Source organism: Oryctolagus cuniculus, chromosome 8 (assembly GCF_051225735.1).
Source record: "Oryctolagus cuniculus isolate XC-2025 breed Fujian yellow rabbit chromosome 8, ASM5122573v1, whole genome shotgun sequence".
Taxonomy (NCBI): domain Eukaryota; kingdom Metazoa; phylum Chordata; class Mammalia; order Lagomorpha; family Leporidae; genus Oryctolagus; species Oryctolagus cuniculus.
In genome coordinates this window covers 109,242,629-109,254,276 of record NC_142874.1, presented here as the reverse complement: position 1 = coordinate 109,254,276, position 11,648 = coordinate 109,242,629, and the positions used below count along the sequence as shown (strand labels likewise).

At 54.6% G+C, this 11,648-nt stretch overlaps 1 protein-coding gene across 1 annotated transcript; it reads left to right on the top strand.

Moving 5' to 3' along the window:
- The first annotated feature begins 1,184 nt into the window (after window positions 1-1,184).
- On the top strand, window positions 1,185-8,230 carry NKX6-1 (NK6 homeobox 1). The gene is made up of 3 exons (XM_002717044.6): window positions 1,185-2,851; window positions 4,556-4,728; window positions 6,809-8,230. Exons 1-3 carry the CDS (start codon window positions 2,182-2,184, stop codon window positions 7,073-7,075), a joined length of 1,110 nt encoding a protein of 369 aa, XP_002717090.1. The 5' UTR covers window positions 1,185-2,181; the 3' UTR covers window positions 7,076-8,230.
- Window positions 8,231-11,648: the final 3,418 nt, after the last annotated feature.

Below are 11,648 nucleotides of genomic sequence, written 5' to 3'. Positions count from 1 at the left end.
CCAAAGCGCCGCCCCTCCAAAAAGGTGCGTTTCTGGGACAAGCCGGCTTCCCGGAGCCGTCCAGGGTGCGCCTCCCTCGGCCCGCCGGGAACTGGAGGAGCCGCCGGGCAGGGTCTGAGGGGCAACGACGGGAACCCGCGTTCGCCTCCGGCCCCGGGGGGCGTCCGTCCCCGGCTCTGCCGCGGCCCTGCACGGCCCCACCTGAATGCTGGTGGTTTTTGTCAGAGTGCCCATCGCAGGGGACGCCTGAAGGGGAACTCGCTGTGGGCACGTCACACGAGAGGGAGGCACTCCCGAGAAGCGGAGCCCGTTCCCGGCGAACCGAGGCAAGCCGCCTTCTGAGGAAGACCTCTGGGACCCCCCCCCCATCCCCGCCCGGGGGCGAGGGCAGAAGCGCGGGACCGAGAACGGCGCGGGGCGGCGGCGCGGCGGAAAGATGCGAGGGGCCGGCCCTGCGGCCTACGAGAGGATTAAGGGCATCTCCGGGCTTAAGCAGCAACAAATTAATTTACACAATTCGAGGAGAGCCCAGATGGCCTGTAATTAATCCCTTCAAAGGAGGGAGCCGGGCCGGGCCGCGCCGGCTGCCGGCTCCATTAGCTTCATTTCGTCAGGGCCCGGGGCTCGGTTCGAGGTGAGGCGCCGGCAGCAGGAGTGGGGGGACCGGGGGTGGGGGTGGCCTGACGCGAGCGGGCGAGAGAGAAGCGAGCGAAGACTATGAACTGCTTTTCCATAAAAGGACCGGCTTTTTCATTATTCCTCTCTTTAAAAAGTAATGCCCTCTCCGTCTCTGCTCCCCCCCTCCCCTTCCCCGTATTATTTAACACAATTAATTGAGGCGCCCGCCGGCCCAGCCGCGGAGCCGCGCCGCTCGCCAGGCCCCGCCCCGAGGGGGGAACGGAGGCGGGAAGGGGCAGGGCTTAGGCGGGCGCGGCTCTACGCCTCGCGCGCCTCAGCCAATCAGAGGGTGCGGCGCTCCCTGGTGGGCGTGCCCCAAAGGCGGGGAGAGGCCCTAGGCCGCGAACTATTGGAGGCGATGGTTACGCCCCCGGCCTGCGCCCTGCTCCCCGGCCCCGCCCCTCCCGACCGCGGAGGAGTGACGTCCCTCAAAGTTCTCGTTTTGTCCCCCCAGGCCCCCTCCCCTCCGTCCCCCCAGCTAAAGAGGGGTAGAGAGTGATGCAAATGTTTTATTACCTTTGAGAGCTTCATCCGAACTGTCAGGCCCGGAGGGGGAGAGGAGAGAGCGAGCGGCGGAGGCGCGGAGAGGTTCAGTTCGGCCCTCGGACAGGACTCGGAGGAGCGAGGCCGGGGAAGGCGCGGAGAAAAATGTCAGCGAGCGGAGTCCACCGCCGGGAGTGAGGAGGCGCGGGCGCTGGGGGTGGGGCGGGGCGCCGGGCCCGTTCGCAGGAGAGGACCGGCGAGCGCAGCCCGAGCCCACCCGGTCGCCTTTCCGCACGCAGCCTTTGTTTTCCGCGCTTTTTTTTTTTTTTACCCCCTCATTCCCCTCTCTCTTTCCAATACCGCAACTCGAGGGCCCGGTGGCCCGGAGGGGAAGGCGGGCCCGCGCCCGGATTCGGGAAAGCGGGGGCCGGCGGTTCGGCCCCTAGTGTCGCCGCAGCCCGGGACGGCGGCGGCGGAGCAGCCCAAGCGCAGGCAGGCGAGGTCCTCCTGGGCTAGACGCGCTCCGTCCGCGCTCGCGCGCTTGCCGAGGCCGAGTGCGCCGGCTGAGCCTCGCGGCCGAGGGGCAGCGCCTCCGGGCCCGAGGAGGGCGAGCCGGCTGCCGGCGCGGGGATCCCGCGGCGCCTAACTTTGTTACAAAGTCCCGGGGGCCGGTCTGGGTTTGACTCGGTCGCCTTTCCGTGGGAGGAGAAGATGCGAAGCAGCGCGCCCTGAGCCGACAGAAGACAAGTGAGGAGGGGCAGCGAAGAGCCAGGGTTGGACCAGGGATCCCGGAGCCCAAGGACAGCAGCAGCCCGGGGCCGCAAACCCCATCCTCGCCAGTGGCGCAGCTCGGAGCCCCTCTCGGCGGCGGCGCCCCCGCCCGGTGGGCAGTCGCCTCCCCGGGGCGCTCCGCCGCTCCTCGCTAGCGCGCGCGCGGGGCACTACCAGTCCCCTGAGCCCCGCTGGGGCCACCGGCCGGCGCCCTCGCTGCGTGGCTGCGGGCTCGAGCCTGGCCGTGGGATGTTAGCTGTAGGGGCGATGGAGGGCACCCGGCAGAGCGCATTCCTGCTCAGCAGCCCTCCCCTAGCCGCGCTGCACAGCATGGCCGAGATGAAGACCCCGCTGTACCCCGCCGCGTACCCCCCGCTGCCCGCCGGCCCCCCTTCCTCCTCGTCGTCGTCCTCGTCCTCCTCGTCGCCCTCCCCGCCCTTGGGCACTCACAACCCCGGGGGCCTGAAGCCCCCGGCCGCCGGGGGGCTCTCGTCCCTGGGCAGCCCCCCGCAGCAGCTGTCGGCCGCCACCCCTCACGGCATCAACGACATCCTGAGCCGGCCCTCCATGCCGGTGGCCTCTGGGGCCGCGCTGCCCTCCGCCTCGCCCTCGGGTTCCTCCTCCTCCTCCGCCTCGTCCGCCTCTGCCTCTTCTGCCTCCGCCGCCGCGGCCGCGGCTGCGGCCGCCGCCGCCGCCGCCTCCTCCCCGGCGGGGCTGCTGGCCGGCCTGCCCCGCTTCAGCAGCCTGAGCCCGCCACCGCCGCCGCCCGGCCTCTATTTCAGTCCCAGCGCCGCGGCCGTGGCCGCCGTGGGCCGCTACCCCAAGCCGCTGGCCGAGCTGCCCGGCCGGACGCCCATCTTCTGGCCCGGAGTGATGCAGAGCCCACCCTGGAGGGACGCGCGCCTGGCCTGCAGCCCTCGTGAGTACGATCGCCGCCCGCCTGCTCTGCGCCCAGTGCCCGGGTCACCACCCCTGGTGTGCAAAGCAGTCGGCCAGCTCGTTCCTGACTGCCCTGGTAGTCTGGCAGCGCCGGAATCGCACCGTTAAGGCTGAGCTGTGGCTGAGCCGGGACGCCTCGCGAGGTGCTCATTTCCCTGAGCTCGTCCAAGCGCACCTCTGTCCCCAAGGCTTGGGCGTGCCTTGGTTGTGCCACTGTGCGTGTGTCCGTGTGGAACACAACGCAGTGCGGGACGTGTGTCTCGTCTGAGGCAGGGGCTGCTGCCCAAACGGCCAGGCCGGTGCCGCTGGCCTGGCCTGGGGTAGAGAGAGAGGGAAGGGAGGAGAGGCCCTCCCACCCCTGCCTACTTACATCCCAGTTTTTCCCGCTCCTGAGAGCCAACTGGGTCCCCACGGCGCGGTCACCAGCTTCACCCGCCGCCTGCTGCGAACCAGTGAGGACCCAAAGCCACTAGCCCTGCCCCGCACAGAGCGAGGTGTATTTGCGTGTGCCGGGGCTGACCCCAGCTCACCTCCTGGGCCTCACCGTCCTACGTCCCCCCAGCTCCCTCGGCCTCAATGAGCCCCTTGGGGACCGGCCGGCCGTTCCAAAGCAGAGCGAGCGCGGAGGCACTGCGGGCCGCTCCTCGCCGCCGGGCCGGGAGCTGCGCTTTCGCACCCCCCGGGACCCGGGGGCTGGAACGCTTTGGGTCGGCGCACACTGAGGGCCATCGTGGGGCGTTCAACGCCCTAAAACTTAAAAGGGCCTGGGGAGGACCAGGAGAAAGGACGCGGACCGACGTGACATCCGCGAGACCTTGCTCGGGGTGACCCAGTCGCCCCCAGATCCCGCTAGTTTTCCCAGCCGCGCCGAGGAGGCCACGCGCCTTCCAGGTGGCGGTCAGGGCCCAACCCCGGGGTGGCCTTTTCTCGCCTTGTTCTATTCCCCGAAGTTTCTAAGCCCGGGGTGGGGGCTCTGTCGCATGGGTGAGCACCAGCAAGTGCGGGCCATTGCGGGAGTCCCGGCTTCGGGGTGTCGGGGAAACGCTATTGTAACCATTCCGATGGCCACGCAGGGGCCACCAACAAAGGCTGCGCCCCCTCCCTCTCCCCCGCGGCCGCAGGGGCGTTACACTTGGGGGCGATTTCACTCCCTTGAGCGAATAGACAAGGAGCCCTTTGTTGCCCGGACACAGGTTAAGGAAGCGTTCAAAGGAAAAAAAAAAAACGGGGAAAAAAATAAAAACAAAACCAAAAATAGTTGTCCTCCTGCAAAGGCCCCGGGGCGAGCGGGCACCGACCGGATCAGAGGAAAGCGGGGGTGGCCTTTCCCCGACACCCCTTGATTGCATGGGACCTCACCACTCGGCTCCCACAAACTTTAGCCGTAGGATCCCTGGACGGCAACCTCGGTGATGCCGGGCAGAAGGCATTCGCCGCTGCTCCGCACACACCTGGTTTTTTTTGAAAACAGGTGCGCACGGCGTGGAAAGGCAAAGGGAGCCGCGCCGTGGGCCTGGAAGCGCCTCGTCTCTAGTGGTGCCCGCCACGGACGAAAGCTCTCTTTGCCAGCGAAACAAGGCTTTGGGGAGTTTCGTTCCGCTCACCGCTACCCCAGAGCCCCAGTGGAGCCACTTGTAATCAACCATTGTACCCACCTCTTCCCTCCCTCGCTCTTTATCGGTAGATCAAGGGTCCATTTTGCTGGACAAAGACGGGAAGAGAAAACACACGAGGCCCACGTTCTCTGGTCAGCAGATCTTCGCCCTGGAGAAGACTTTCGAACAAACGAAATACTTGGCGGGCCCCGAGAGAGCTCGCTTGGCCTATTCGCTGGGGATGACCGAGAGTCAGGTCAAGGTGAGTGGGGCACACCTGGAGGCGATGGGCCGGGAGCGCACGGACACAGACACACACACAGACACACACAGACACACACACACACACGCACACACTGCCGGCGGCGGGGGAGGGGTGCGGGGTGCGATTCGGAGGAGCCTGGGGAGAAGTTGATGGCCGCGAAGGGGGGTGGGCTCTTACAAAGACGCTGGGGTCTTGCGGGCGGGCAAACTGTTGCTGAACAAAAGGAATCCAGCCCCCGCCTTTGAAATTAGGTTAATCTAGATAGCAGCCTGTGCTAGGGGAACTCGCCATTATTGGAGAATCAAAGCGTTACTGAAATATCAGCCCGGGGACCTGATCGGACCAGTTAGATAGCTTCTATTTATTTCGTTTATAAAGATTCTGAAGCTTTTGTTTGACGCTTGGGCCACCACCGGTTACATTCTCTCCTAATGTAAATCAGCATTGTAATGCTTCTATATTAGTATTAACTTGCAGATTTTTTTTTATCAATTCCCTCAGATAAGCCTGCTGCAGCCTAGATGAAGGCAATTATTTTGTAATAGTAATTTTCCAAATGAATTGATGACATCATTACTGTATAATAGGATTCGATTCTGTTTAAAATATGCTTATCAACGTATTTAAAATGCCCTGTCTCAGACAATTTATAATTAAAATGTCACTTTGTTTCTAGTTGAGTTGCACACTACACTCCTAAGGAGTCAAATTTTAGAACTCTTTCCCTGAAAAATAAAGGGATTGAGCCAGCCGGGCAAATTCATTTGCATGATGACTTCCTATATTTTCAGTTCACCTTCCCCTCCTCCAGTTAACATTTGTTTCTTTGGGGTACAAGTCTGTTTTCATTAGTTATACTGTTGCTTCTTAAGTAGGAATAGTGTAACTGGGTCTGCTGACTGCAGCCTGTTTTCCCCTGGACAAGCATCATAAAATAGATTTCAGTAGTGATTCTGTACATGGCCATTAGAATACCATCAGGGTTAAAATTATTTTTGCAGTGGGTGGGTACAGAGCCAATCACAGTAATCTGAAGGGCTGCATTTGTCATAAATATGTCTGCCTGGCTACAGGTGAATTATTACAGCTGTGTAAAGAAAATCAAAATCAGTTTCTTAACTATTCTGATTCCCTAGATAGAATACATAACAGATAAGAACCATCAAGAGAGGGTAATTCAATATCCTTGAGAAATGGATTGCTTATTATCGATGCTTAAAGTTAAAATATGTATCTCAAGTTGTCAAAAAATCATGAATAGGCTTGAATATGTGTACGTAAAATGAATGTCTTGGGCAGGAACAATGTTAAAATAATTTTGGAAAGAATAGGCATGCTAATATTGGAAAACTATACTTGGCAAACTTTCACTTTTTAAAAGTAACTGATGATAATTCTAGCTTTCACTGTACTTTGAATTTTATGGACATCCTACACTCACAGAGGGAGGCAGGGAGAGAAAGGACCGAACTCCCAGGATGATTTTGACAGTCATCATTTTTCATATATTTATGTCAGTTACTGCGAGTGATTTGAGATTTGCATCCTAGCAGAGTTTTTAAACTTTCCGCATTGGAAGTGCAGACGGGGTGGTTGTTTCTCTGCCATTTTTGCGCACAGTTGAGGCCTGAGGTAGGCGAACAGACCAATGTGGGAAAGGGAAAGGGAGCGCGGAGTTGCTGGCGGGCGAGCGCTGTGCCTTCGCCCACACACCACACCGAGAAGCAAGGGTTGTTTGAGATCCCGTCGTCCAGGAAGGCAAATAAGGAGTGAAAAATCAGTCACCAGGGGAAAGCTTTACGAATCCGTTTTCTGCTTCAGACTAGGAAGCAGCCAAGCAAACTCGTTTTTTTTGGGGGGGGGGGGGAGAGAAACTCATTTTAAGTCTCCAAGCTGCGTTTTCACTGTTTGGAGAACTCGCTCGCCCACGACCCCACTCCGCGTGTGTTTCCATCGCTATGGCAACGGCCGGGAGCCGGGCGGTGCTGCAGGGCAGCCGAGGGGAAGCCGGCGCGGGCCCGGGCGGCGTGCGCGGGAGGAGGCGTGGCGGCGCGGTCTCACTCCCTCCCGCCCCCAGGTCTGGTTCCAGAACCGCCGGACCAAGTGGAGGAAGAAGCACGCGGCCGAGATGGCCACCGCCAAGAAGAAGCAGGACTCGGAGACCGAGCGGCTCAAGGGGGCCTCGGAGAACGAGGAGGAGGACGACGACTACAACAAGCCCCTAGACCCCAACTCGGACGACGAGAAGATCACGCAGTTGCTGAAGAAGCACAAGTCCGGTGGCGGCAGCGCCGGCGGCGGCGGCCTCCTGCTGCACGCGGCCGAGACCGAGGGCTCGTCCTGAGCGCCCGCCGCGCCCGGGGCCCGGCCCCGCGGCCGGCCCCCAGCTATTTTCTGAGATGTACATATCTATTTTTTTAACCTGGGAGTTGGGGAGGCGGGGGCTGGGAGTGGAGAGGCTCGGGGTTGAGGCGAAGGCAGAAACAGTGCACCGCGTACAACACCCAACCGAAACCCGAAGCCGGACACCGACCCGCCCTTGGGGTCCCCCGGCCGAGTCCGCGTTGGCGGCCAGCGGCCTCGGCGCCGGGGTCCCCGCCGGCCCCTGGGCTTCGGCCCCGCAGTTCCGCTGGCGGGGGCACGGCTCGGAGCTGCAGCAGGTGCCTCCCGGCGCGCGGGGCCCGGGCGCGCGCTCCCCGCTCTGCTGCCGCGCAGACTACGGTCACCTGTTGAAGGCTCTTTGTAAATAAATCGTGAGTCACACTGACTAGAACTTACTTTATTGTGAATATTTAAAATGTAAAAAAAAGTTTTTTTTTTTTTGGAATTTGGTATAAAAAGGTGGGACCTCCTTCTTCCTTCAGCCCCTTCTCCTCCTAAGAGCCGTTCAGACGTTGTCCTTTTATCTGAGTCTTAATTGGAGACGCGTAGAAAAATATGTCACCGCCCCCTGCCCCCTTCCGCACTTCCTCCTCCCGCCCCTCTTCCCGGTTTGGGGTTTGCGGAGCCTCCCCGGCTCCCTGCGGCCCCCTCGGTCTGCCCCAGGACGTAAGGCAGAGGACGTGGGAACCTGGGAGGGCCTCACACCTGCGTCCCTCTCTGAAATTGCACAGTCGTTTGTTGCTATTTATTAGTGATTTAAAGAAAGTATTGGGGGAGGGAGGGGCTACAATAGCTTGTATTTAATTTAACTCCTTTCTGATACAAATATGTGTTAAAGTAGATGGTGGGGATTGTTACAACTGCTCTGGGTCGGAAACATAAAAATCCACTTAGTTGCTGTATTGAATTTGAAGTGTTTTGTATCATAAGATACTATAGAATATGTAAATTGTTTTCTTTTTTTAAAAGGCTAATAACAGTGATATATTAGCATCTTTAACCTTTATTAATTTATATAAGGAATTCGGTTTGTAAAGAGAAGAAAATCCCCTTTGCAAGACCAGTTAAATGTAATGCACTTTCTGTTTCAAAGGATGAATCAAATTAAAAACAGTTTGAAGACGTCTGTTGCCTTGAGTGAAAGGGTACAGATCATTTGATCTCATCAGAGATCTCAAATAATAAAAGACCACAAAAATGTTATATCGGTTTCTTGAGTGAAATAGCTGTTGCTTACTTATTATTTATTTTATTATTTATTTATTTATTTATTTATTTACTTTTTGTGAAAGAGTGGGGTCACATCTCTCATTCTTCTCCATCAGAAAGCTAAGTGCAGCCCCACTCACAGCGCTTCCTGGAGAGACTTGTCCAGAGGACTGCTTCTGATGCCTGTGTTGTCTAATTTTTTCCTGATCGTTTTTTCCTTTACCAGGAAGTCCCTGGGGGACTTCGGGAAGACCTCATTTCCATATATCCAAGATAGCTCCTCAGTCATCCCCGCGAGTTCGATTAGCTTAGAGGAGGCAGTGAGCTGGGTAGCAGCCCTGCTGTTGGATGTACATATTTCCCACTGTAGCCTGGAAGACTGCAAAATTGGTGGAAAGACAGAAACTCTGATTTTGCTAACTATTCCTTTAAAGAAGGATGAATTTAAAGAAAGCCTCTGTAACTAACTGGTGTGAAAGTCTGAAGGGTTAAGGAAGCAGTGACATAGATGCTCCGGTTGAATGTACAAAATTTTTTGGAAGTACCTGGGGCAGGGCTCTGTCACTGTCCTGAGATCTTTTTGTTTTCAGACAGCCATAGGCTCAGTGAAATATCGTTACCCCTTAGTGTTTCAGGTTAATGAGCTTGTGTTCAAAGAGAGAAAAATCAATACCATGCAGCAGATTCTCCAAGCTAATGTTACGTAAAGAAAGCATGGGTCCCTTTGTTCCCTTGAAAATAAAAACAGGTGAAAACAGAATTTTTTACGAATTCACCAGATGAAATTGCCTAGGAATCCATCATAGAATATATTCCTGATGGCATGGTTTAACACAGAGAAAGTATGAAAATGTGCCTTCTTTTTCTCTAGTTTACAAAGTTCTCAAGAAGTTTTAAACTTCTCTGAATTTCTGTCTTCTTAGCAAGACTGAAGTAGGTGTGTGACAGAGAGAGGGAGCTGTTCTGAAGGAGGCTTTGCTGTGCTGGGGTGATGTCATTTCTATCTTAACTATTTACAGAGAGGACAAACTTTCTTCCTTTCTCTTCTTTTTCATCCCTCCCTCCCGTTCTTCTTTCTTTCCTTCCTTTCTCATCCTCCCTCCCTCCCGCCCACTTTCTTTCTCTGTTTATGAAAGAACCCGGGCGGAGGGAGAACAAACCTAGACTCCAGCAATTGCACTTTTTCCTTGTTATGTTATGGCAAACATAAAACCTCTTTTCCACTTTATTTTTAAAAAAATTCTTACCCATCCCTTTTCTGCCTTGAACGGCCAAACAACTTTTTATTTATTCCTTCTTCTTAAGAAAACAAAAAATGCAGGATGTAATTAGAAGTGTTATTCCTAGAATATCATAATAAATTAATAGTAATAACACAGTAGTATCAGTCATAGGAAACTTGAATCATAGACTGAAGCCTTTCCTTACTAAGTAGGTTGTTAGCATTTATTCCAGGCCAGAAGTGTGGAGAGATGATGCTTACAGCCTGTAGGAAACAGTTCCTCTGAGCTCTTCACCTTGACATCTGAGCATGTGAAAACCTGGTAGCCTGGCTTCCACCCACAAATGGGCAGAAAACTAAGTCTGCAAGCTTGCCAGTCTGAGCACTGGTGGGCGGGGACTGTGGTAGCAACTGGAGTCCGCTCAGGGACTGTGCTGCACTGGCATTCCTTGCTTTTTTCCAGCTGACTGCAGCAGTGACTTGAGGTTTCCAGCTGAATTACTTCTACTGGTCCCATAAACTGGGAGTGAGGGAGAAGTAGGGTGGACATACCTCAACAAGTTCCCTTTATCTTTATGGGCTTGGTTTAGTTCCCTTCCTGCATGTATGACAAAAACATTTTTTCATAAGTGTTGGTGTGGTAGGGGAGCTGAGGATACACTACAACTCGAGCAATGGAGAATTAAGAATCACTTTTCATTTTGGCCCCCAATTTTTATTACACTAACAGCCATGAGCATCTGTCGAAGGCTGCCAATTTGTGTTTCAGCTAAAGGGGAGGGACATGCTCTAAAAACAAAACAAAACAGAAGAAAAAGTCACAGCAAGTGGCTTGGAGGACCACTGCTTTGAAAATGCTTGCAGGCAACAAAATGTCAGCAATGGGAAACAAAAAGAGAAAAGCAAGGTTTTTGTGTGTTGAAAAAGAGGATAAACCTGCCTTTTCAGTTTTGTTTTGTATTTCTTTTCCTAAAAAAACAAAAACAAAAACGAAAACAAAAACAAAAAACAAAAAAGTAAGTCTAGGAAGCTATGTGAGAGATACGGAGTGCAAGTAGAGGGTCTGGAATTTGCCTATCCAACATTCCATGCTCCTACTCAGTTTGCTTTTTAACAGATCCCAAGGTCCAAGCTCAGTTCTCCCAGTTGGTGATTCATTTTCTCTTTGGTTCATATTCAGGCGTAACTCAACGCCCTGTGCCTTTCCTCCCCAAAGCTGTGGTGGAATGAGCAGTTTTTCAAGCTTGTGAACACTTTGATCCACTTTTCCTTTTCCCTATTTGGGAGACAGTGGGGGAAGAGGGAGAACCAAAAATTATCCTCTGGAAATTTCCTCATCACTCCATGGGCAGGCAGTTGTGGCTGGAGGCCAGCTCTTCTTGGAAATATTGTAGTTGGTAACAGACACGAGACTCAGAGGGTGCATTTGTACCCTGCTGGAGCCTCATGTCATGTAAGTGAGAGATGGGTATGTTATTAGCCCAGTGTCAGTGTGGGGACATCCACTGGCCTGTCCTTTAAGCTGGTTATCAGCAGACACACCACACACACACACACAGAAGCACACACGCACACAGGAGAGGCGAAATTCCACTTGGGCACTCCTAGCACTGAATAGCTTAAAGAGACAGTGGCTCCTTTGTTAATTGTTGACACCAGGATTGTGTAATCACAGAAGTAAGGGGGAGATTTCACCTACAAACTCCATTTTGGGTTAATTTGAACACCCTGCTCTGCACTAAATTTCCACCTTTTTTCTGCACAAACAGTTACATGCAAAAAACGTTTCCTTCCAGATGACTTCTTCCCCCAAAATCCAGTTCTTCAGAACACTTCCTTTTTTTTTTTTTTTTCTCCAGGCTCCGAGCTTTAGAGAGAAATGCATTCTCCCTGATGTAGGCCTTTTAAAGATCTGTAGAGAACAGGACTATACACCTCCCACCTGCTGGTGAGAAGTTTGACTGGGAGTAGCTATGGCCTGAGCAAGATGACTGAAGGGACAGAGTGTTTTCCTGAAATTTAGCCATCAGTGTTTCACACATTGGATTGGAGTTGTTCCACAAACAGGAAAGTTTATCTTAGAGCCTGGGTTTATTCTCCAGTC